This window comes from Nilaparvata lugens, chromosome 3, assembly GCF_014356525.2.
Source record: "Nilaparvata lugens isolate BPH chromosome 3, ASM1435652v1, whole genome shotgun sequence".
Taxonomy (NCBI): domain Eukaryota; kingdom Metazoa; phylum Arthropoda; class Insecta; order Hemiptera; family Delphacidae; genus Nilaparvata; species Nilaparvata lugens.
In genome coordinates, this window is record NC_052506.1 from 76,479,861 (window position 1) to 76,507,257 (window position 27,397).

The window sequence follows — 27,397 nt, forward strand, 5'->3', positions numbered from 1 at the left end:
TTTCCATGAGAACTTTATTTTAAGACAGAGTTCGTATTCTTTCTCCAATAACTAACAATAGTGTAGAACCGTTTTTAATATAAGTGTAATCGATACAATAATACATTCTCCAATAGTAGCCTATATTACGAAGAGAGACAACCCATTGGTTGGATGTCAACCTAGTTTTATATGTGTAAGTGTTTTTTGATACGGGATTCAACACAAAATATCATCAGTTGTGACCTGAAATCTCTTTACTGTTTGTTTAGTGATCACTGAGCTGTATAAATTCATACACAAAGTGGCTATTATTTATCTCACTACCTTTTGATTACATAGCAGAGTCTGGTTAATTGAATAGAAATTAATTCATTTAAAGTCCTACTTGATTCATTTGATGAATAATGAAATAATTGATCATCGTTTTCAAATGTCATTATTGGAAAGTATTAGCAAACCGTTATCATATTCTTATAAGTATTCTATCCATGATTCAATTATATTGGTGTAGATATTGAAAATATTTGCTATTTATTCCTTCCACATCAAACGAGTTTTAATCAATAACATACATCTACAATATTGTTTACACTGATGTTTTTTTCGAATAACCAATGAATATAAACTATTTCTCTCAATGTTATGTTTAAATTCCACATGAGTTTCAGGAAGAGGAGCGAGAAAATGAGTAATGTAAATGATCAAGATTATGTTCGAAGTGATTAGTCTGCCTCAAACGTAGATGACTCACGGTTGAACTGTTCACTGAATAGCTTAGGATTGTAGATATAGATGTCATCACTCATTCAGTCACCAAATCTCACTTCACGTTGCTTTTAGTTGACCCAATAATTGCTTGAGTGCACGGCCGGATGCTAGAAATCAACTGCTGATTTGCATGATTGTCATTTGACGATTTATTCAACTAGTTTAAGCATTTTGTAGTTGATAATAGACTGTCATTAATATATCAAATTCTATTAATAGTAAAACTGTGTTTGGAGTACTGTTACATTTTAAATTTGAAGTTTAGTTTTTGGATTAGTAACTAGGTTAAGAGGTGAAAAGTTCAAAGTTGCATTATTCGCTCATGAGTTGTATGTATTCATTTTTGGAGGAAAGGAAATGAATGATAATTGAATAGTAATAAACTTTTTTGCATTTCCTTCAATAGCTCATGTACAGTTTTCTTTTTAATGAATTAACCTATATCTCAATTTGTCGATGGAAAAATACGGAGCTTTGATTGATAATATTATTGTCGCTAATCCGTTGATCCGACGAAGTATTTCAAAAAACAAGTATAAGATCGAAACGTATTACAGCTAAATTGTTCAGTCAGTTCAACTGTAGATTGTAGAGACAACTGACATGAAATCAATTGACTTTTATGATTCCGGTAGACGTTTGTAATAGAGAGTGTGATCCCTCCTTTGAACTCGTCGTCAAATGCTCTTAACGTTCAATAAATTGGGTAAGGTCCTAGCTATCATCCACGTAACATTCAAGTGATAATGCGAGCTCCAAGAGTCTTCTAAATCATTGACTCCATTCAACAAATCCCAAACAGCTTGAATAATGCAACTCTGACTTTCAATATAATTAAGTATAAACAATAGGAATGAGGGTTATTCCATTCTTTGATTCAATCAAGGCTACCAATAATGAAATCTATTGGATTGAATGAGAAAGACTAAGAAATTGTCAATTTTTGTGTAGTTGAGAAGTTGATATTGTGATAATTATTAATAAAAAAAGTCGATTGGAGTATCCTTTTCCTGTTCGTCTAAAATTTTCCACGTATGATTTAATATTTTAACTATTAACATAAATCTTCTACAATCTATATCAATTCAAATAATAATCTAAAAATATATTTAATAGATAGCCTTGATGAAACTATAAATTTTAATGATATGATAGATCCACATGATCTTAAATTTGAAGATTATAGATAGAGACGCCCCAAGTAAATTATTTTCAGGTCAATCCTCATTAAACTCTTATAAAATTAGCCAATTGGTCTTGGAATCAAATAAATGCTTATAATGTAGATTCATTTTAGAATAGTTGTCTAGCTTACTCACTTGATTGACAAATGTGTTTTCGAATAGGTACCGTAGCTATATCTTTGCAAAGAACTTGAATAACAGGAGTGGTCGACAAAATCTTTGCCAGTGGCCTCAGCTCATTCCTCAATTCAATGTTGCATTTTTTTCAGCTTATAATATACATAATCGCCAAGTGCATAATAACTTATTGTGTAAACAGACATTTTTCAATCACGACTCCCTAATATTGTAGCATGATTTGATTAGGAATTCAACTATCTAACGATCCCAATTTCGGCTTAGGCTATCCATTTCCCCAATTCTGTCGTCATTTTTCCTCTAGACATTCCCTTATGTGGATTTGAAATGTAGGAATGATTTTACATTGTGTGATGTGTTTGATTTTTGAGCCCATTCATACATATTCAGCTTCAATTTCTACCTAGTTTTGCTTTTGACTGAAAATGTGTGCCGTTACTAATTCCATTTGCCGTTACCCACTCCTGTATTGTAGAGTATGTATGTTTGCCATGAAATAACTTAGGTAAAATAGAACTTGACATAAAATGAAAATTTATGAATTTATCAGCCAGAGTAATACCTATATAAGATTTTGTATTCCTGTAGCGTTTCTCAGATGCATTAACATCAATAAATAATAAGAGTTCTATTTCATGACACTTGATTTGTTTCCAAGACAAACTAATCATAATAAAAAATCACCTGCAGATTTTTGACAGATCTATATTTGGGTGTCTTCTTGAGAAATTACTGTAAAAATATTCAGACAATAATTATTGTTGTTATGTATCAGGCAACAATATACCATATTCACAATTGTGAATATATATAATTGTGAATATAGGTCACAATTGTGACCTATAAGGCAAATTTTTAGTAAGGAGAATACATTATCTTTGAATGATTTTCTTATTGACTTCTCTTATAATTATTTGTTTCAATCAGGTTCACTTATAAGACTTGGAGAAAAAATTAAACTTTAACTTATTTGTACCTATTTCAAACATCACTTTTCATTAGACCTTCACTTCATGAATTTATTGCGAAATACGTCTCTCAACCTCATTCGAACAAATTCAGTTTCAACTCTATAGAATTGTTTGATTATTCCCAAATTCACAATTCTTCTCATTCCCGATGTATTGATTATTGGAAAAATAGTAGGCTATCATCTAGGTACCTAATTTGACGTACAATCATATAACCCATTACTGATTCAAGCTCTGATTAGCAACTTTGCTAGTTATAAATTTGTTTCATCTTGTAAATTATCTTGCTACATATTCTCTTGAATTGAATTATTTTTATACAAGGATATATTTGATATTCACAATTTATTAGATTATACTTTTTCCACAAATAAATATATACCTTAAAATGAGATCATGATGTGATAAAATACTTGCTGGCTAACTTTAAAACTATTTTTTCAGTGGTTTGTGAAGCTGGATCACATTAGGAAATGTTTCACGCAGAAAGGTGTAATCTTCGTTTTAGAAGAATATAGTGAGTACCTACTTCCATGATAATGAACTTGAAAAATATTTTATCTCTTTTGCCTTTCATCATTCAAAGTGACAAAATAAACTATTGATTTTTAGTATACAGTATTATTTTTTTAGGTTTATAAATTATTTGGTTTTATTAAGCATTATTTTTTATTTTATGTTTAAAATGATTCGGTAATTTATTTTATCCTAAATCTTCATATTTGAACTGTAAACATATTTTTCGAAAATTACCAGAACCATCTTTATATTTTTCATATACACACGAACTAGTTTCAAACACTCATGCTATTTTCAAGTGTTAAAATGAATTATTATTTTTCGATAAACATATAATATTTTATAAAATAGAATTATAGTACCCTTTAAAAATAAATGAAAAATTAAAAAACAAGAATACAAATTGTAACGCAACTACTAGTTTCGGTGATCACACCGTCGTCAAGTTATGAAAACCTGAAATTAAAAAACAAGAATACAAATTGTAACGTAACTACTAGTTTCGGTGATCACACCATCGTCAAGTTATGAAAACCTGAAATTAAAAAAACAAGAATACAAATTGTAACGCAACTACTAGTTTCGGTGATCACACCATCATCGTCAGGTTTTCATAACGAAACTAGTAGTTACGTTACAATTTGTATTCTTGTTTTTTAATATTTTATTTGTTTTCAAAGTGTACTATAATTCTATTTTATAAATACAAGAAAGTAGCCCTGAATTCATACATTAAAAAAATTATTTTCCTTAGCAGCTGGCTTATTTTAAATTTATATAAAAAGGATACTAGTAATTTTCTATAATATTAAACATTAAAGTAGCCCTATTAAAATTCTTAATTATTTATGAAGATTAATTTTATTCAAAATCCTTATTCAAGCTAAACGGACTAATTTATTGATATATCCAAAAGTTACCATTGATTTAGTCATATATATTTTTATAACTAGAGCAGTCAAACCTTAAATCCAAAGTAAAATATTCATTGTTTGTTACAGCTCGAATTTTTTAAAGAATATATAATCAGTACTGCTTTTAATGCATGTGATAAATGTGATATGAATCTAGTTTAAGTTAATACATGGCATTAAATAGCTTCAATTGTTTTTCCAACTGTGATAATGTAAGGTAATCCCTAGTTATTATTGAATATATTAGAGTGTTGCACATAAGTTTGAAAATTAATGAGAAAATACTGGTACGTTTTTTACTATCTAAGTGCCTGTTGCAGAAAAGCCGGTTAAATTTTAATCCTGATTAATTTCACGAGAACCAATCAGTGAAGGCTCTTTGGAAAGAAGAAAAAGCCTTCTCTGATTGGTTATCGTGAAATTAATCAGGATTAAAATTTAACCGGCTTTTCTGCAACCGGCATCAAATATTGTATATTGGAATGTTAACATTGTTCAATTGTTATAATTGTGTTTCAGATCCAAAAACACGGCAAGTCATCCAAAGGCAGTATAAATCTTCAATGGTAATAATCAATATAATAAATGCATGTTATTTGTCTGGATGAAAAATCTTACTAATATTATATATATGTTATTTTTACCATTATAAGTTGAAAATTCGCTTCAATTTTAAAAATTGTTAAGGAATTAATTAAATTTTCGATGATCCTTTACTGTGTTCAATTACCTGTTTTAATTTGTGTAGTGTCTGTTGAAATTTTCTTTTGTTTTTCTACCTACCTGCCTTCAACATTTCATGGTAGGGTTGGAGAAAATTATTTCCTTGATTGGAGTGGCTGTACTGACATTTGTCCCAAAATTAATAATAATAGTATTTTTTGCTTTTTCAAACTCGCAGTTCATGTTTTTTATTATTTTATTATTATTCATTTTTATGTTTTTCTGTGTTGATTATGCTATAGTCATTTTTCAATTTTGAAAAACTCAATCAAGATACTTCTAATTGCATTGATATTGTTTTTATTAAAAAAGTATGCTTAACTTCACGTTTTGTTTGCATCATTCTATTATTAGAATCATCGTGTTACAATTTAGCATAGTATGAATTTCTCAACAGAGGAAATTTCACTTCTTAACTCAACTAACTTTTTGATCTTCTATTCTACTGTAATTCATTTAATTTCTCTATAGCTTTCATCCTATCTAGAACTATTTCTATTTGTTACTAATCAAATAAGTACTGATCGAAAATCACTTATGATGAAGATAAGTCGCTGAATAAAGCATCATTTGCCTTGAAGCGTCTGTCCGTTAAACTTGTAATTACTGTTGTGAAATTGAAACTCGATAAATAATTGAATCTCTATCATTTTAATGTTTTTTTATTATCCACCACATCATAAATTTCATGGATTTTGTTTAATGCATCAAATTAATGTTTCGTTTTATGAATGAAAATCTAGTCAATGTTTTCTTAAGGAGCATGCAGCTATGAAACTAAGAGAAGTGATAATCTGTTCGGTACAGTACTGTACTTGTTTTGTAGTTTGTTGCATGTTTGTTGTAGGGGCCTGAGCTGTGCTTACAGATACATAGGATCATTTCTGTTAAATATGAAATGAAAATGATGTCGGCGTCACCCGAACAAGCAACTCAGACTGAAAATGAATCTTGATGTCATCTACATCTGTTGCATGCTTTCAACCAGGTTTCATTTATTTTTATTTTCATTTTTCACTTTCGATCACAAAATTCATCACATTTTTTTAGATTATTTGCTTGTGGAGAGTGAACTTGCAATATCGCTTTAGAATATTACCGTATTATAGTATTGTAATGTTTGTCATTGTTGTTTGTTTATTTGTTGATGTAGGAATGTCTCATTATGTTCTATAACAAACTATCCCAGTACATTTCTTATTATATTAAAAAATGATATAACAAACTTAATTATCTATTATTATTCAAAATTACTATTATTTATTACATGATTACTACCTATAAATAATTCAAAATTTTGAATACCTACAGTAATAAATTAGGTATAATAATTTTAAATCACTGGTTATTTTTAACCATGTTACTGTTTGGAAAATCGTATGTACTGTAAGAAACTTTGTGTTGATATCCTCTTAACTTTTAGGATATAACCAAATAGTCAATTAGTGTTTATCTTTCTCATTGTAACGTTCTCCAATTTATTTTATTTGGTGAAATTCTGTTTGATCATAATATAATAACTTTATTTAAAAGTGAAAAGTTTAAATTTAAAGTATTGTACTCACTATAACCTTAATGTCCGGTTTCCCAATGTTTCCTATTAGGGAACCTTATACTTATGCGGCAAGGAGGTGGAACTTGGGTCTCCCCACCATTGAAAGCCATACGCCATTATAGTAATAATAATAATAATAATAACTGAACTGGATATCATGCTATATCTATTTATCTAAGCTATTTCTCTTTTTTAATTGTAGAAGTAAAACAGCAATAATTGCTATAGCCCAATTCATTTCTATCATAAAAATTCAGTGCCAAAAGAACAAATAATTTCCTGTCCAAGCATTTTGTATAGCTTTGAATACTGATTAATTCTGGTGAATTTGAAAAATGTATCTTTAAATATATCTTTGCTAATATTACACATTCAGTAGGTACGGTACTCTATGGTGAACATTCGTATTTTTGGTTGTAAGTTATTGGTTTCTTATTTTATATAATTTATTACTTTAGCTATTTAATATAATTTTCCACAAATTAAAGAAGTTAGAATTTCAGAGCCAATCGATACCTTATGGCTAAATCCTTGGCGTTTTTTACTCATTTCACCACAAATTTTCACCACTTTTCCAAGAATTTCAATTTGAAAATTAGAATAAGCTGTCAGTAATTTTGTATTGTAATTATAATTTGCAAGATTTAAAAAAAATGCCAATCACTCAAAGATTAACTAGCTCATTTTGATACGGTATTCTTGGTTTTTCTTTGAACACCATTACCCAAGTGAAGGACTTATGTGGGGATTAACCTTAGTAGCAAAAAAGTAGTTTTTTTAGTTTTTCAATATAACAATCTTAATTCTAAAATGACCTACTACTAGGAAGGTAGAAAGGTATAACCCTCTAATAATACGTTTTGGACAAGACTCTTTAAGTATTGTAGACAAAAATTATTTCTATTTCAAAGATATACATCTAGGTATGATTTTATGATTGAAATTTGTACGTACATAATATTACAGTTGGTAGATTTTTCTCATTCTATATATAAATTAATTAATTTATTTATTGACATAATTCTTAAAATGAAAGCAATGGATCATATTTCCTTATTGAAAAAAATATAATATAAAGCTTCATCATATTATAATAACACGTACGTGTAGTATCAAATCTGCTGATAGTTTAATGAAAATTCAATTGTCATCCCCTCAGATCTTGTTAGATCTACAATCAATCTAATTTTAAATATTATATTTATCGTAATTAAATCATTATTATTATCATCTTTATTGATTCAGGCAATAAGTACATCATTGAAATATAATCTCTGATGATTATGTAGCCTATTGTTGATTGAAGATTAATAGATTTTTCTTGTTCTGTTTAAATTTTAGATCAGAACCGATTGACATTTTTAATGTATGTTCTGTGCCATTCCTTTATCAGTTTGTGTTGCTGTAACAGTTCGTTTTCTTTCAAAACGGATACTTGAAGGATGAATTATGATTTTTTTTCAATTGAGTTATAATTATGAAAGAATTTATTCCAATGATTGATGAAGTATCCTATCTAGATGTGGAATATGATTTGATTGATTTGTTGGTATGTTTTTGACAGGCTGACCAGATCTGCTACGCAGTGTTGTGTGTGTTCTCTTACGTGGCAGCTGGCCAGGAGCAGAAACGCATCTTGCAGAGTAGAACTCAGCAGGCTCACTGACGACCGTTCATCAACTATCTCAACTAAATAAGTCACATTTCACACTTACATGGTGAAAATATTTTCTTAGCATAGACGAATATTGCCTACTTGCCCTAACTATTTATTTAGGTAGCTTGTAAAATAATTGTTGTAACTCTACAACTTTGAATTTGTATAAATTAGACTATATTATAGTTATTAATAAGTAGATCACTTTATTTGAAATTCAATTTGATTTTCCCAGGCCTTCTTTTTTACAACTAGAAATGTAATAGAAATATATTTTACATGTTCGAATAAAGCATAAATTTGAGTCAGTTGATCAATTTGTTTGAAAATTGATTATCGAGTGTTGTTGTATTGATCACTAATTGATTGATTTTAACTGAAATGCAGTTTGCAATAGGTTTCTTCCATTCAATTAACAATCTAGTTTTATCTCACATTAGTGTAGGCTTGCTTCACAAGTGTAATATTCTTGTGCAGCATGTCTCCTGCTATTCAAATCTTACACTTGTTTTGTAGATTTTACAATTTTGATCAGTTTACTCAAAACAATTCTGTAATTTAAAATTTCAGATTTCTCGTTTAGTTTTTTTTATAATTCGAATACAGTGAGAATCACTTTGTGACAAGCAATTGATACATCAGGATAGTGTTGAAGCTCTTTTTGAATAATATAAGGTATTCGAAAATTCACTGTTTTGTTTGTAACGAAAACATTATATTGCTTTATGAATGTGTTTTATTCGAAATACACGAGAATTTCAATGAATTCTGGATAGGAATGAGCCCGTGTGACGAAGTAATTCAGTGTGGATTGTAAATTCTTTGTATGCATATTTGCTTTTTCAAGTTACCTTTTTCATTGATGCAGGAATAATTTTTAAACTACAAAACGTATCATAAAGTCATTCTCACTGTAGGCCTACTCATAACGACTGTAATCCTAATGCCTTTCCCTAATATGTAGGCTAATGTGTCTCATAAGATTCATAATAATTCAAATGTATTATAATGGTCTCTACAGAATAAATATGTAGTGGATTATAAAAAGTGATAGAGTACAATTACTAGCTATCTCTAAATGTAAAAATAAACGCCTTTTGTTAGATGCATACTGAAAAAGACCATATCTCAACCCTAATAAATGTTCGTGTTGTTGATTATCATGTGAATGACAATATAGCCTTCTCATTGTTTATAACTTGTATAGAATCAAACCCGTAAGGCTACATCTAGCTAAACGTAAACATTCAAATGTAACTAGTAATGATCGTCATTAGTGGATAGAATCTAGCTGTAATATATTATAATGTACGCCACGACAGCGAAACTAAATAACATGTCAACAAAAACAAATGTATCAAATACTGATTTAGCATAAACAAGGAAATAAAATACTCATTATTTATCAATGAATAATTGTCAACCATAAGGAATTTATTTATTGAAAATACATTCCATGAAATCATTAATGGAAACTTCATGAAAATATTACAACTCAAAGAACTTTGTGAATTTTGCAAGATCTCTGTATAATCTGTTGAAAAATAAATAACATATTCAATTATTTATATTGTACCTAAAGTGCTAATAAAATTGCAGTAAATGTCCAACGAATAAGTATGATATTATCTTTATCTTCATGTATCTTTCTATTCGTAGTTGGTTATTAGTACTTTAGGAATAAATCAATGTGATATATCAAGTGAAGAATCATTACACAGAATATCTTGATACTAATATAGTTTATGTTTCACACAATTAAGTTATACGTACATCGTTCTTTCAGTTCATGCTAAGAATTAACAATAGGTATTTAAGAAGTGAGAATTTAAAAATATATATATAATTTTCGCAAGTCAAGATCAACTTGGAAAGTTTATTGAAGTAACTCACACCATCTTCCAATTGTTAGCGATTAAACTCTATAGGGTGAGTTAAGAAAAAGGTCCCATTGATTTTATTTATGGTTTCATTCCTTCAAATTCGTTATACTGAATAAATTCTTTAGGCTAACTACTTTTTTCAAGATTTCATAAACTCGTTTTACTTGAAAATACCAGGAATCTTAGTATGATGAATATATTTATTGTACAGTAATTAGACCGATTTCTCAATAAATTTTAAATCTTAGGTTTGGCACATCAAGAGCCGTTTTCTCTGTTGTTTATTGTAATTTTAATGCAGTCTCAACTTTAAAAAAAAATCATTATTATAATACTGTAATTATTATATATTTTACTATTCCTCATGCTCATTAAATCATATCACACAGTAAGTTATGACTGACTGATTTGGCTTTAGTAGTACGGCAACTACTAAACATTTTTTTACATTGAACTCAAATAATTTCATATCACTTGAATTCCATGGTTGCATTCCATGAAAATTTAGTGTGAAACCTTTCATGTGACTGCCTAATGCTATAAATTCCTTGATGTTTTCACTGCAATCTGAAGCAATACAATTACAGTAGGTAGGCTACTCATGTATAATTTGTGTAGTAAAATGTTTAAAACGTTGATTATGAATCTCAAATGTTGATAATAATTTTCTCATCTGTGTATCATAATTTCATGAAAAATTGTCAATGAAAATAATCGTGAAGAGTGTCAATGGAATCATAGTTTATTAATAATAATAATGTAAATTTGTGGTCATTTTGATATATTATGCGCGTTTGATATCAAAAATGTAATTGGAAGTTGCACTTTTCAATTAGATATGTTAAATAATTTTATGAACTTCAATGTTTGATGGGTAGTAGTAATAAGATATGTGTTTTTCTTGGAGAGAAAATAATGTAAATTACCAAAGTTGTTACCTTGTTGTTTTTTCAAAGTGAATATGTATAATAAATTGATAAATATAAATTGAAATGAGAAGAAAACTAGTTTCAGATTATTTAAGGTAGACCTACCTATCACAAGTTTTGTGGCCTTGTGTTGAAACACAATTTATTTTCACATACACCGTGATTTTTCTGCACTTCAAAACATAACTAATCAATTTAATAATGTTTTGTACTTACCAACATCATGCATATCCAATATATTATTTATGCAAAAGTCAGAGATCTTTTATAGGATACGCTAGCATCGAGCAGGTGTAACCTCTGCTTTGCAAGGGCATATGGATGAGACAAATAGATTAAATCTAGTTTTATAGTTCTATGCTGAAAATTATTTAATTCCTATCAAATTCAGTCGGCAACTATAAACATTTATAATTCAAAATTATTTGGAAAATATAATTATTATTTATTACTCTGTTCAAATTACATGGATAATCTTGAAGTTGAAAACTCAGCTAAAAAGTGAAATTGATTTGCTGAGCTGGAGCAGGAAGCAGGATATCCTATATAATGAAGAATAATAATCAGTTGCCAAGCAAGTTGCTTAAAATCGCAAAAATCAAGTAACAAATTGATGAATCAACCCAAGAGAAGAACATTCATTTACTATTATTACATTGTATGTGAGCGCTCAAATTTTATATAGGCTAACCATAGCCTATTAGACCGGCCACTAACGGTAGAACATGCATGTTTATCATGCACATACACAATGTTCATCATCAGCGACAGGCTTCCAACATAAAATAAACAACCAATAACAATAAATAAACCACTGGAAAATTACAAATTATGATGATAGAGAAATAATTTAATTAATCTCAAATAGAGCAGCGAAGAAAAAATCTGAGATACAATAAAAAATAAACTCAATAAATAAGCGTTTTTCTGTGATCACAGCTGCGATGATACAACAATGTATGGCGACTGTGTATCATGCATGTTCTACCGTTAGTGGCCAGCCTAAAGGTGAATTATATTGTTTATTATATTATTATTTTCGTATAGAGCCAATAAAATTTGTTAATAAAAATTTTTGGTTGAAAAAGAAATCGCCTGATCCATTACTTTTAAAAATTATAATCTAAAAGTAGTTAGCAGTTAATCTAAAAAGCACCATAGTAAACAGTTTAGTTAATCTATATCCTCCTTGGGTTTATCCACCAAATATGGTAACTACAGTATTTACTTATTTTTTTGTAAGCTCAGGCACAAGCTCAAGCCGCGTTCACACCAAAGTTATTAACAAAATGTTGATAACTCAATCCATATAGATTCTATTGGATTGAACGAAACTTGATAAAACACATACGATCATCATGTGTATGATAAGTTATGTTCAATCTAATAGAATCTTTATGGATAAGGTTATTAACATTTTGTTAATAACTTTGGTTTAAACGCAGCTTTAGGTCCCTATTATAGGTGGTTGAATGGTGTTTTGGACATCCCCCTCTCCATGCATTTCCTGGATATGCTATTGAGGAGGTTGTGGTTAGTGCAGACAACTTCTTTTCATCCACAAGTCCCACACACTACTTCTAGACTACAAAACCAGTCAGTGAATTTATGGTTTGTCATCTTTGTTGTTTTGAGGGAAATCGTTTGAATTTGAAAAATGAAAAGATTTCATCTAATACAAACGTTTTTTTCACAAACTAGCTTAATTTGGTTGGATTATTATGATTAGAATTAACTTAATATTGATAAATAGAACTACACAACCGTATTCAGTAAATTTTGAATCTTTATGCAAGATTCCATATTTTTGTACCTCTTCATAGCTTACAAAAAAAAAAATGACAACGGTATTGAGATAAAAAATCATGACATTATCTTTTGCATTATTGTCAGAAACATATAGCAAACCAATGAATGTTGATCAGGATCTCACCTATAATTTAGATAGGCGGCACTGAAATTATACCCTTTTTGGAGAATCATTGTAAATGAAGGGCCCATCAGAGGTCCATCACGATGGTTCATTTAAAAAAGAATAAAATAAAAAAATGAAATTCACTATATCATATAGTTGAAAGAGTTCTAACTTGTAGCTCTGTATCAAGGTTTGATTACGAGGAAACTAAATTTTGTCAACTTCCACTACGTAGAATCAATTGATTCACTTTAGAAATAATCTGTATAGAGTGTACTAAACAGAGAATCGTTTAGTAGAATGCGGTAGCATCGCAACAACAGTTGCTCTTGCTCTAACTTTTCTACCCTTCGTTGGTAGTGTGGTGGTGATAAAATTTTATTGTGTTTGTATGCCTTTGTGTGATGTGATTGTATTATTAATTAGTTTCGCTTACAATCAATTTTGAATTTAACATTTTTACCTTTTGGTTATGATATTTATGTTCTAATTTTAAGAAAGTATGGGAATTTTTTCAGCTTCTCCATTTGAAACTGATGTTGGTGAGTCTTTACCTTTAACTTGTAACCTAGCTTACACTAAAAATGAACTGTCATGTCGACAGCTCTCAGCTGGTTGACTAATACTAATTTTTCAAAACTCAAAAGCAAATTATTATTCTAACTAAAGTCGATATTAATTACCTGCTGTATAAGGGACATTGTTGATATTAAATTTCTTTCCACACAAATAAATACTAAATAAATATTTATTATAGTATCCTGATGAATCATGTTAAGTTATTACCTATCCTACTAATAAAGCAAGCTTACCTCACCTTGTTAAAAACTCATTATTTTCAACATTGAATCATCTTATCATTACATTTTAAAATGTTATAGTCTAGAAGCTCTAGTCTTTCTAGATGATTCATAGAACAAAAATGCATTCTAAACTTTTCAACAAACCAATAAGAATGTTTGTTGGTTAAACTTTGAACCTTTCATAATACTTGCAATTGTTTAGGCAATGTTTATCAAGTTAATAATCAACAATCAATTTTGTTATTTCTTTTATTAGACGTGCTTGAGAAGTTTTAGTATTTAAAAGGTAGCCCTATTCTTTATTTAGTCTACTCTGTAGAGAAGCATGAAGAGGCGCTATTCAAGTTTCAATACAAGTTATAATACAACTTGAAACTATAGATCTTTCAAATTTCAAAAAATCTTATTGCAATACACTTTCAAGCTAAGGTTGTACTAAATGTTAGTAACTAAATAGGCAAATGTTATAGAAAAAGTACGGTAATAAACAATGTTGAAAATCTAGGTATTTGCACTTTATTACGTAAGCTGTTATTAGGCTACCGGCAGCCACTTCATTTTTCCTCCTCAAATTAGCGAAGTCATAAGTGAATTTAGTTCCCCTCATCTAGGTACCTACTGAATACTCCAATGAGAGGTTAAAAATAGTTTTATAGTCAATTAATTAGGCACTCAGTTGTAATTAGAGGTGTTTATAAAAATGTTTATGCCTTCTATTGATTTGAAGATATCGTAAAAAGCATTTTCGTCTAAAATTCTGTCAATTCCATGTTGCAAACTTTCATTTCCATGTTTTTAGTAATCTTGTACAGCACACAATACAGTAGCAAAAATACACTTTCATAGGCTACATACCTACAACATAGTCACCTGCATCTTTTTTACTGTTTGTAAAATTTTAAATCAGATCATGCTTGTTACTAAATTGCAGGTATCTCTCACTTTTTGCTATTAGTATTGCAGGTTATAGGATACCTACTTTGATTTGATATAGAATTTTAAAAGATATACCGGTACCTATTATAAGTTTTTATTCCAATATTGTCAGAAAATCTGACTTGAAAAATTATTGACTTGCTCCAAAATTTATAGATAAGTACTCTTGATTAGAATGTAAAGTTCTTTAGAATAAATAATAGTTGGTTAAAAAATAGATTGAAGATATACATACTTGTTAACGAATTTAAATTTCAAAAGAGAATGGTCCAACTCCAACCAATGTTTTGACAAAAGAAGAATATTGATTGTTACAAATCGACTTGGTCCAACTTCATGTTCAATCCCAATATTTTGACAAATGCAGCCAAAGATTTTTATTCAGATTTAACACCATATAATATGCATGATTATGATAATCACCTAGAACAATACAGTGACATAGAAAATCTATAGGCATGTTTTTTCTCAGTTACATAGTTACAGTTACATAGTTACACAGTCACATATACTTTGAACTCGTGGGTGTTCAATGTAGAATTCCTTTGTCGCCTGAGACCATACATCAGAAGTTGAAAACTTCTGGTTACTTTGAAACAGTTAAGGATGTCTGTAAGATATCCATTAATAGAAATATTATCTTTTAATTTTTATTGAAGCAGTGGAAAGATTAAAGTACAAAGCATCTCTTCTTTTCAAAATTGAGGCTCACTTCATTTTTATAGGTATACTAATTTTTGTCTTGTCCAAAATTATTTCCGTTGATAATAGGCAAATGGCTTTAATAGTATCTCAACCATCAATCAAATTATGATGTTGAAACTCTTTTTTTAGAAAAAGCTACAAATGAAAAGAATGTATCTGAAGAATGGAGTGTTATCATGGAAATTTGCGACAAAATTCAGGAATCGCCTCAAAATTCAAAGGAATACTTGAGGGCTATTTTCAAACGCTTGAATCACCAGGACCCTCATATTGTCATGCAAGCTCTTTCTGTAAGTTATCAACTTATCATACATATAGATTCATTGATTTTCAAGAATATTATTTGTAAATCGCATTTCATCATGTTTTATTTATAAAAGCAATTATGACATACCTATTGAGTTTTCTCAAGAAGATACTCTTCAAATTAAACAATTTCATTATTGTGATGAAACATGATCACAACTGTTTAACATAAGTAATAGCTTGGCTCAGTGGTCAACCCCATTGTATTGAAGTCGAGAATCATTAGGCCTACTGTAATTATTTATTTATGAAGACAGTCTCATGTGAACGCCATCCTCTTTTCCATTCTGAATGAAGAGTTGTACATTTGAAATAGTAATAGTCACCAATGGTTACTTCAATAAAAATAAGTATATTGTACTTTTTAAGTTTTTTTAAAATCTCTAGTTGAAATATAAATGTATAACCAGGCTATATAATCTTAATCTCATCTACTCAACAAGTAATTTAATATAATATATGTAGCCTAAAGAAAAATCACACAAATAGCACGTGCTGAATTTTGAAAGTTATCCATATCGTATACTTTTAGAAAAAGTTTGTTATCTTGTTTATAATTGGTTATTAATGTTCAAGTTTTTATTAAAGAAACGTTCAATTTAAGCAGTATAATTTTTCATTTAATTTTAGCGTTGTCAGTTCCTTACAACTGCATTAAAAGTAAATTCGTATGGATTTTGCTGGTGGGGAGTCTCTTGCGGGAAGGGATCCCTTGTCGTCAATGGGCCTCACTACTGTCATACTTTAGCCGGAACCGACAATTTAACGTGCCCATCCGATAACACGGGAGTTTATCAGGTCAAAAAATTTGGTAGTGAGCTGGTTTGAATCCGGGATCTCTAGGCTGCTATGCAAGCACTATCCACTAGACCACGCATTATTATATTCATTACATTAATATACGGCATGTACTAATATTACTATAATTCACTTCTATTCTGATACGTATCTGTTTTACTTTTTTGTAGCTGCTAGATGCGTGCGTGAACAACTGTGGAAAACCATTTCACTTGGAGGTGGCGTCAAGAGAGTTTGAAGCCGAGTTTAAGAAGTTGGTCGGTAAAAGCCAGCCGAAAATTGCTGAAAAGTTTAAAAGTCTTCTCAAAAAATGGGCTGAAGGAGAATTCAAAAATGACACCCAATTAACTCTTATTCCTTCTTTATATGCTAAGCTGGTGAAGGAGGGCGTCGATTTCTCTCATGTCGATGAATCAAAGGTAAATCAAAGCTTCTTTATCAATTGGTGATTCTTATATATCATCTTCTCAATAATCAATTTCTATTTCATTCATCAGTTACAGAAACTCAATTATTAATCTGGTTTGAATCAAATTCTAAAATTTTTAAATCATTGATAATGCGTTTCATTTTTATTACCTCCAATTTTTTATACGGTAGTATCTCTCTGTAACAAGCTGCGATATGAATATGCAATAAAATATGTAATTCATGTGAAAACATGATAACTTACATGAAAATTCGTGCAATTTGAGTTACTTCGAGAAAAATGCTATTAAATCCCTGTAAAGGTGATTTTTCTCAATTGTGTGATTTGAAGGTATCACTTCTTGTAACTAATAATTTCTGTTCATAATTCTTTGAAGTTCTAGAAATTGAAATTTCCAGCATACTATTAAAAATTATTTTAAAGTTTTGTATCGCTATAAAAAATAAAAAAGGTATCTAGCGTTCTATTATTTGCCACAAGTAATAATTATTTGGAAAGTGTATAATTTAATTAGAAAGTTTCTCTTTGAAAAGTTCAATTACAATATGATAATAGAATTTGGATATCTCAGTGTCGTAATGAATTTCATGGATCGAGTCTGTCAACAATATTGAACTCTCTGTGCAATCTTTTAGAAGTTTAGTTTCTCGATCCAATACAATTTTCATAAAAATCCATTTACTCAATTATTTCTTTCATTTAGATGTAAAGCATATGGTACTCCTCCAAACAATATCTTATCTCTTATTTTTTATCTCTTATTAAATAAAACGGATAAATGTTTATCTATGAAATATCTACTGTAAAATACATTGTGAAATATTATTTTATATTATTAGTACAAAATACTTAATATGTAATTGTTCACAAGCTTCAGATATACTAATAAAAATTTCTAATTATATCATATACATACATATTATCATGTATATTCTTGAATAAGACAGTAAAAATTATTTCAATTGATTAATTGAAATAGCAGAAAAGAACCAGTTTTATACGATAGGATATGATTTCTAAATAATTATCTCTATAATAATAATTATTAAGCAATTATGTCGAGCAATGAAAAATGATAGTCAAGTGCATTGGAAGGATAATTTCGAATTTCTATGTTATGATAAATTGAAATTGTCGTTTTTTTCAGCCAAAACAAAGCCCACAGCTAAAGGATCCCAATGCTGTATCTAGTCAAAAAGAAGTGGAAGATATTGCAAAAGGTAAGATACAGTATTGCCAATAAATAATTGAAGTATTTCTGTGCGGCAAGTACATTGTATATCGGAATAATATTAAGAGCATGATACAAAATTATCGGGAAATATCTCAAGAATGTGATATCCTCCACCTTCAAAATGTTTTTTATTTTTTAATCAATCATCTAAAATATTTTAAAGTAAATTGAGAGATTGTACGAACTCAAACGTCACAGTAATGAAAAGGTATTGTTATGAAAGATACTATAGAATAGTTGAATTTCTAAACAGTCATTTTTGAAATGTTCATCTGCAATTCAAACCCATTACCGCATTTCCATCTGGAAAAAGTTTGAAATAGTAGACTAGAAAGTAAATTGTTCGTGAATTCTTGATAAACAACTTTTAAACTAATTATTATAATATGGAAATTGAAACAAGTAAGCACAGCTTTCTTATGCCACTGTTACAACGTGAATATTCTCATTTGCAGCAATCGAATTGAGCTTACAAGATACAACAATATCATCTGTAACTAAATCTGGTCCGAGCAGTAGTTCAAGCCTCTATCCATCGCCAAGTATGGCAAATTCAAACACAAGCACTGAAGGAAGGAAAGTGCGAGCTTTATATGACTTCGAAGCAGCCGAAGAAAATGAGCTTACGTTTTCGGCAGGCGAAATCAGTAAGTAAACTGTGGAAATCTTACTTATTCTATAGTTATTTATTGTCATACCCAGCGCACAAATACATCAATATGTACAATACAATACATCAATTAAGTGTTAGCATATCCTCACAGGATAGACCACAGGTGATTTTTTCATTTGAAATAATTTAGATTCAACTACTAATAATTATATATTATTTAATCAGTTGCAACCATACAAAACTAGCCTACACATTTCATTGTTAAAGTACACTAACGACGACAAAAACAACAACAAAGAGATTATCCCACAAGAGACTTGAACTTGTGTGTGGGGAAGAATGTAGCTATTACTCGTTCATAAACTGTTCAGTGTAGGTTCAGAAAGACATCAGTTCTAATAAAAAAATATATCTGTACTATTAAATACCATTCATGAAATAGTCGTTGAAGAAATTATTTGTGGATTGTTTATTCAAAATATTTGATCAAATTAGGCTATTTATACTCACTGTGTAAAACCGTATTGAAAACATCTTGATGGTCCATTCTGTGTTATATGTAACGTATGTGTAATTTATCCTCAAATTATCATCGTGGTCATTCTTGATAATATTTTTGTGTATTGAAGTGTCTTACCTTTATTACTTTATTCGTTGTTGTTATTGCATATATTTTTCATTGCAGTTCAAGTATTGGATGACACAGATAGCAGTTGGTGGGAGGGCTGCAATCAAAGGGGAAGAGGGCTTTTCCCCTCAAACTTTGTGACAGATGACCTAACTGTGGAACCAGAAAATACAAGTAAGTCACTGGCATCAAATTATATGAACCAATAACAAGTATTTACGTAGTATGTTTCATTAACTGAGTTTTCTATTGGCTATCATAGTTTAATTTACATTAGTGATTTTCACAGTTTTTTCAACCGTTCAAGTCAAAACTTTTAGTCTGAAACCGTTACAACTTTTTGTTACTAGTACTACAGTGTTCAAATGATTTCTTATCACTTATTTAAGCATTTATTTTTGCAATTTCTTATGTTTACTTAGAATAATCAATAGTAACAGTGCATCTAGGGACCAAAGTGCTACTTTCACAGCACATTAAGCTTATCAATTATTTTATGAGAAGTAACTTCAAAACTCAGGCTTTCAGTTCAGCTCTCATCTTCTATAGTTAGTTCATTCTAAATGATTATAACATCGATATCTTAGATAGGGAAGCGGTTTCACTCAGTGGTCGCGCTGATAAGCTATCGCTTGAAAAAGTTTAGAATCGTGCGCCCTCTACTGCTGTTGGAAGGGTGACCATTTGAATCAACTCCTCTGAACATGATTCATAAGTTGAAAAATTGCTTCCCGGGGGTACGGAACCCCCGTAAGCTGTAGTTTCAGTATTTGTCCTTTATTATGAGAATGTCTATTATTTAATATTTTTGAAATCCCATTCTTAGTGGAAATTTTACACAACAGTGAATTATTTTTTAGTGTGAAATTCATTTGGTTCTTGACTATATTGTCCATTATGACAAACATATTGTAGATAAAGTTATGTTGCATCGTTGTACACAATGTTTTTAAAGGAAAATTTTAGGCTCCTTTTGTACAATTGAATGCTTTTCTTACTTTTCACAAAGTACAATTTTCTAAATTCTTGAGTAAATTGATGCAACGGAATAAATTATCAGCTCATTAAATTTTACCAATGTTTCTACTAGAAACATAGAGTATGTACTCTAGGAACTTCCTAGAATACATGTATTGTAGGTACATTGCTTTTCATCATCACCGCTGAAACAGGTGCTCTATTTTTGTTTAGAAAAATATGTTTAATTCAGTAATAATCTAATCATTTTTTATGATTTTTATTGGTATTAAACATTGATTATCTTATTACTCAAAACAGGCCTGGAAAGTGAGGTAGTTGTTGAAGCCGTAGAAATAGATGTGAGTCTTGAATCTACTTCATCCATGGCAGAAGTTATTAGTCATCACCCTCAGTTAGATATTACTGCAGCCGCTAGTTCTATGCCTGGCTCACCTAGGCCCAAAACATTGCCTTCTAGAAAAAGGCCAAAATCAATGAAAAATAAGATCGAAGCTCCTAGGTCACAAGATATTCCTAATGAGGAAAAGAAGGTTTATAGCAGAGATATTGACTTTCTGAACGAGAAGCAAAACGCTGAATTGCTTTTAGTGAAAATGAAACTTGAAACGGAAAAACTAAAACAGGAGTATTATAGACAAAACAATTGTGATGAAAGGAGGAGGGTGGATGCAGTTGGAATGGCGTTCCTAAAAGAAACCCAAAACGCCGAAATGATGTTGGCAAAAATCAAATTTGAAACTGCTAAACTTATGCAAGAGTACAATAAACAAAATCCCTCTGATGAAACGAAAAACGTATGTACGATGGTAACTGGAATTCACAAAGAAATGGATAATGCACAAACGATGTTTGTTAAGATAAAACTCGAAACGGAAAAGCTGATGAAGAAATTTTATAATAAAATGAGAGCTGAAGAGGATGATTGATGTAATCAAATTATTTAGACTTCGATTGCTGAAATATTCAAAATATTTCATAAATTAGTATACATACAGAAAATTAATATATATTTTGACGAGATACCTGCGCCTGGTGACAGGGATCTATTTTATATATAAATCTATTAATATCATTGAAATCTTACAATGCAATTTTCAAGTATAGTTCGAAACTACCGAGATAGTTTCTAGTTAGTCAAATTTATACATTTTAAATGTATATTCAAGAGTAATTTTGTTAGAATGTATATTGCTAGAGCGGAATGAATGGAAATATTGAATCATCGATTGATGATGAATATTATATTAATAATATTGATGATGAATATTATATTAATAATATCAGCTACAGTATTGTGTGAATTTTCATAATATGCGAGAGAAGATTAGCTATTGTAACGCGAAGACTTGAGCTTTTCTATGAGAAATGTAAACACACCCAGAAAGAGTTTTATTTAGACGTATATACCACAAACACAAGTGAATCGGATAAACTCCATATATTTGAATAAAGCATTGATACTTTGAAAGAAAAACTGATATTAAAATATCTTATATTTATAATTAAAGAATATGAATTTGACTTACCCTACGAATAGAGCTTAAACTCTATGAAATATTGGATGAGGAAGCTTGGGGACGGACCAGTTATTGCTAATAAAAACACCGCACAGTTGGTTAATGGGAAAGCTAGATGACGATGAGACTAGAAGGCATGGATGAATGGAAAGATGCAGGAGTATGGAGGACTACCTTAGGGAGGTGGTTGTCTGCCAGCTAGGATCCAGATGACTATGGCAGTGAGTAGAAATATGCATAACTTGTGAGGTGTCGTCTATATGTTGGGAGTTCATTACTTGCGTGATTCTTGTGTTTGCTATGAATGACCAGGGAACCAGTAGTAAATGAATATTGTGGACGTTTTCATGTTGGGTGATAGATAATCACAAAAATGCATATTTTCAGAAATATTTCTATATATTTCTAAGAAATATTTCTAAGATAATTGACTACATGTCTAATCAGTAATATTGTACAATTAAAGAGATGTTTGCTCTTGGATATTGATTGTGACAAGTCAACGCCAGTTGTAGCACTAATTACGTGATGGATAATATGAAACAGGAATGGGCTCTAACAGAACATAAATGTAAATGCAACCATTGATAAATAAAAATTAACATTAAATAATAATTGTCAGTGACAATTATTGTCAATATTTTTGAATTTAAAGTTATTGGGGGTTAATACTGTTTGGTTTCTAACAATATTGATAGTATAAATATGTTTGTCATGATCATTACACGTACAAGATACGCATGAATGCATAAATATGTTTGTCATGATTGTTACACATACAAGATACGCATTCATGAACCTTGGATCATCTTCAATTAACTATTTGTGTTTCACCACACAACTTGCAGATTTCAGAACTGTTATTTCAGTACTAATTCCTCTGACTGTTTTTATTTTATTTGTATCTTTGACGTTTGTTACAACAATTTATGTAACAAATTGACAATAAAGGATTATTGATTGATTGAGAACTCATCAGAGAATTGTTGTAATGTCATCGCAACTCCAGCTATCTGATCTTTGTTTGCTTAGTGGCAGACGTTCGAGATAAGATACTGAGAGCATCATAAATGAAAAATCCTGCTTCTATGCAGATAGAGTCGCTGCTAGGATGAATAATGGACAAGGCTCAAAGTCTTGAGAACATCTGTTTTAACAATGTATCCAAAAAAGTAGAATTTTATTGTGCTCTCTACTCCTGAAATGAAATAATTCGAGATTTATTTTATAAGCGGTAATAATTGAATTAGATGGGATAGAATAGAAGAATGATGATGAAACAGAATAATATTAAATAACTTGTTATTGCAGAGCTGTAGTTTTTACTGGTCTTAAATGATATCTATGTTTTCAATTGAAGATTTATAAATTCAGGATTGTCTGTGGAATTTCATAAATTCCTTTCATTGAATTTATACTAATTCAAAAAACCGTGGCCCTTTTATAATAACTATTTCATTGTTCCGTTATGGTGTAAACGATGCTGATTATGATGTTAACAACAAAATAATTTATTATTATGATATTAAGTTTATATTGAAGTAGAATGAACATCTTTTGTGTTACAATTAATTATAGAATTCAGGTTATTAGACCGTGGTCTTTACCTATTTATCTAACAAGGATCAGTCGACTAGAATAACAACCTTAAAATTGGGTGGTGTAGATTCTATGTTAACAGAATTAACATATCCTCTCATCTTCAGTGCTAGAATCTAATTCCATCAGATTCATTATCCATTAGAGACATAACTTTAGAAATGTCTAATGCGAATTATTTTTTGTCTACAAACCAACTTCCCAGGAATCGAAATCAGAAAACTAAATTCATTAAAGTAATTATTACTTTGAGCAAAACATATAATTACTTATTTAACCTTTTAATAATAATTTATTTATCAACCAGATTTCCCTGTCGTTCATTGATGATTTAATCTCAAAAGACTTGAAATTTAGAAATGTCCAGTTATTTCTTAAAAGCAAAGAATTAATTTGCCTTTCTTCCAAGAATAATTTAGCTTTTATCAGCTAGTGTAATTTTACGGTGATACTAGGCACAAACTTCTTAGGGACTCTGTAGGAGCAGTCTATAAATAAATAATTTTCTGTACTGATCAATTTAAACTGCTTGAATTTTCAGAATTTGAAAAGAAGTCCGTCCAGTTCAATGAAACTGTTCAAGTGAAGACAGTGAAAAATTTGCAACCAGTAGAAATCGATGAGGCAAAAATTGACAGGTGAGTGGTTTGCCTGCACACCTGCGTGCCTTTGCCTATATTAGAAACTTCAGATCTTATAATTGCAAGTGTACTCTATTTCATTGTAATGTCGAATACCATGTGATTCAATGTTAGTCTACTACAAGACCTCCTCTAATCCTAGAACCAAGTTTACGAATATTTTCCAACTTAATCATCATTATCACATTCCACTTTTTCTGTGCATGTCTAGAATGATTTGAAAACAATTTCAATACTTAAATCATTCATAATCTAATTAATTCAAAAAATAGAGTTCTTGATTTGAAATCGATTATTAAAAGTACCTTGTTCATTTGAAAAGTTATATACATTGAGTATACATTTTGAGGTAAGATCTAGTTTACAACTGAAAAAAGTACCTCCTGATGGGGATTTAGGTGAAGTCTCTCCTGTCTTCTAATTTTCAAATATTATGAGTCATGAAAATATGAAAACTAATATTCTTTCATTTTGATTCAGCTTTAAGATTTTGTTAATATGAAGTAATAGTCTAATTCCAATAATTGTACTTGGATGTTTGAGAAGGGACCTAAGGATACTTTCTTATGAAATCACAATTAACAGTGTTTAATTCGACAAAGGCTGGTTCAAACAGCACTCTGGTTTGTGGACTGTATCAATTACATCGAGAACCTTTTGGGGTTGTCTGGCGTCGGGTAGCAAGTTGAACAATTTAAATGGCTAAGTGCACAATAACATAGGCCTACCTTCATGTCCAAATCCTCCTTGCTTCTAGGATCCCGGGTCCAGATCACGATACGAGACGAGACGACACTTGTAATAAATCACAATTAATAATCAATAGATCACTTTGCAAAAATCGACATTACGAGAAGTGAGCTGTTCGATTGGCTGTCAATCGGCAACTGGCGCGATTATGCTATACGCATCACCCTTTAATTGCCCCCTCCACCACAACGCCAGACAACAAAGGGGAACATTCATATAACGTCCGAACAAACAGTAAACTTGGATCTTGGTTTTAATTGCTCCTCATTAAGCCACAATAAATGGTATGCCTTAAAATGAATTTCTATGCAGTAGAACACTTGCTTCCCTTCCATGTAATACACCTTCTTAATTGTATTATTTTTGGGGGATTTTCTGATATTTTTTCTATCTCTATTTTAGTCGTTATATTAACAATTGAGTTACAATCCTCATAATCATTTCTTTATATATTCAAATAAGATCTTGAGGCTATGATTAAGTTTTATAATGATGTTGGTTGATTTATAGATTAGATAGAAGTGAAAGTCCTTGGAATATTCAGGAGAACAATGAAAAACCTAATTTCTGTATCAGATTTAACATTTTTATAATAATCATCCATTATCCTTCCAGGCTATCCTATTTATTACATGAGGCAGACCCGGAGGACGACGCTAATGATTCTGAACAAATGCTAACGCTTGAGGGTAAGTCGATTTGCTCAGTTAATAGAGGTAAAACTGAGTGTAATATTCTTTGAAACAAACTATATCTTCATAGCATAACAAGGAGACCACGGGTGACATGGGAGGCAACTGTTTCACGGATAGCAGCAGAAAGAAAGAAAATTATCACTTCCAAATGCCTGATCAAGTTTACTTGAGGACCGGCTGTTTCCTAAGGCCGGGGACACACGAATGGTTTTTTGCCGGGTGAAGTGCAAAATACACAGGAAGGCATGGAGAAGGACACACTTCAGCCGGCGAAAAACCGGACCCGGCGAGAAAATCAGCCGGCGGAACAGCCGACTATACTCTACTTGGCCGGCCGGCTGTTTTGCCTGTTATCCGGCTGTTTCGCCGTCCAGCAGGTAGGAGGGCATTGTACATATGGAGATGAACACACGGTTCGGCAAACAGCCAACCGGCCCTGCCGCTACATCTACCACTTGTTCAGTCATTCATACGTAGTTCACCTCTCAAAATGGTTGTGTTGTAGATTTGTTCAGTGTCCAGAGTTGTCATGAGTGTAGATCTAGACATAGACTTATTAATAAGCCTAGTTCATGAAATGAATGACATGAGTAATGGAGGAAAGCCAGAGAAAAACCTATGCTTATTCATATTCATTAATTCGGTTCAAATTATCTTTCAACGCCATTTAAAACAGTAACTTCCAGTTAGATGAATAAAGAAGTAAGAACAAGTTTGTGCCACAATTGACTTGTCAGAAACTATGTTAAATGATTTGAGAAACGTGTTTTATTCAGTAAAATTTGTAAAAATGAATTACTATTTTAACGAGAACTTCACAAACTGAATTGATGGTTTACTGTTATTTCCAATACAATACAATATTTATCTGTTATCAATACAATACAATATTTAGAAAACTAAGATCTGTTGTTAATTTGAAAATATCTCGTTCGATCAAATCAAATATTTATTTTAAATATGATAATAAATGAGTAAATAATTACAATGACAAAAATGGTTATAAAAAAGTTAAATACAATATAAAACAAAGTATCGTTTGAATTTCAGCCAAATAATTGTTTTACGCAAAGAAATTAAAAATGTATATGACTTGAGAAGAAATATATTATTTTCTTAGTTCTTGACAGTACCATTTCATAAAAACGACTGAGAACCACTAAGTACATATGTACGAAGAACATATTCTATTATTATTGCTGCCGTGTCCGGCGACCGTCGAACGGCAGTTGCAGTGTGTTCTGGTATTCAACCGGCACCGGTCCGGCAGTTTTGCCGTCTCGTGTGTCCCTGGCCTAAAGTTCCTTGGTGAAAAATAAAAGACCAGAAACGCAGTTTGTCATTATTAAACAAGTGTTAAATTCAATCATTCATTTATTTATCACAAACGTAATACCAAAAGTACAATTTTTCAACTTGATACAGTTTTACAGTTTGCAATCAATTTTCGCTTCCCGGTGGTTCGTAACTCACCTAGACTGTAGGTTCACTCATTTCTCATTATCATCCGCCTCATTACATACACACAATCCTGAAGCTCATGTGGGCATCACCCTCAGCAAAAAAAAGTGAACTCATTTGAGTTCTAAGTACGATTACGATGAAAAAGACAAAATGCCCGGT

The 27,397-nt window shown here is 30.5% G+C and overlaps 2 protein-coding genes across 21 annotated transcripts in view; both read left to right on the forward strand.

The window, feature by feature from the left end:
* Positions 1-11,298, forward strand: part of LOC111049646 (MAP kinase-activating death domain protein) — a 79,367-nt gene extending 68,069 nt beyond the window's left edge. For 15 of the 19 annotated variants that reach the window (XM_039424638.1, XM_039424639.1, XM_039424637.1 and 12 more), the window contains 4 exons: positions 3,488-3,560; positions 4,996-5,042; positions 6,047-6,187; positions 8,319-11,298. In XM_039424638.1, the coding sequence (XP_039280572.1) occupies positions 3,488-3,560; positions 4,996-5,042; positions 6,047-6,154 (228 nt within the window). In that variant the 3' untranslated portion in view covers positions 6,155-6,187; positions 8,319-11,298. The remainder of the gene's footprint in view (positions 1-3,487; positions 3,561-4,995; positions 5,043-6,046; positions 6,188-8,318) is intronic. The other 4 variants (XM_039424640.1, XM_039424643.1, XM_039424651.1 and 1 more) reach the window with 1 other exon arrangement.
* A 2,144-nt stretch (positions 11,299-13,442) lies between these two features.
* The window catches only part of LOC111049647 (signal transducing adapter molecule 1), a 41,316-nt gene continuing 27,361 nt past the window's right edge, over positions 13,443-27,397 (forward strand). The window contains exons 1-9 of one of the 2 annotated variants that reach the window (XR_005570910.1): positions 13,475-13,680; positions 15,712-15,872; positions 16,857-17,105; positions 18,264-18,336; positions 18,806-18,997; positions 19,649-19,765; positions 20,870-22,310; positions 24,230-24,326; positions 25,695-25,768. Coding sequence is in view for 1 of the 2 variants with exons in the window: in XM_022335779.2 (XP_022191471.2) it covers positions 13,641-13,680; positions 15,712-15,872; positions 16,857-17,105; positions 18,264-18,336; positions 18,806-18,997; positions 19,649-19,765; positions 24,230-24,326; positions 25,695-25,768 (1,003 nt within the window). In the remaining variant the exon portion in view is untranslated. Of the gene's footprint in view, positions 13,681-15,711; positions 15,873-16,856; positions 17,106-18,263; positions 18,337-18,805; positions 18,998-19,648; positions 19,766-20,869; positions 22,311-24,229; positions 24,327-25,694; positions 25,769-27,397 lie in introns of both variants that reach the window. The other variant, XM_022335779.2, reaches the window with a different exon arrangement.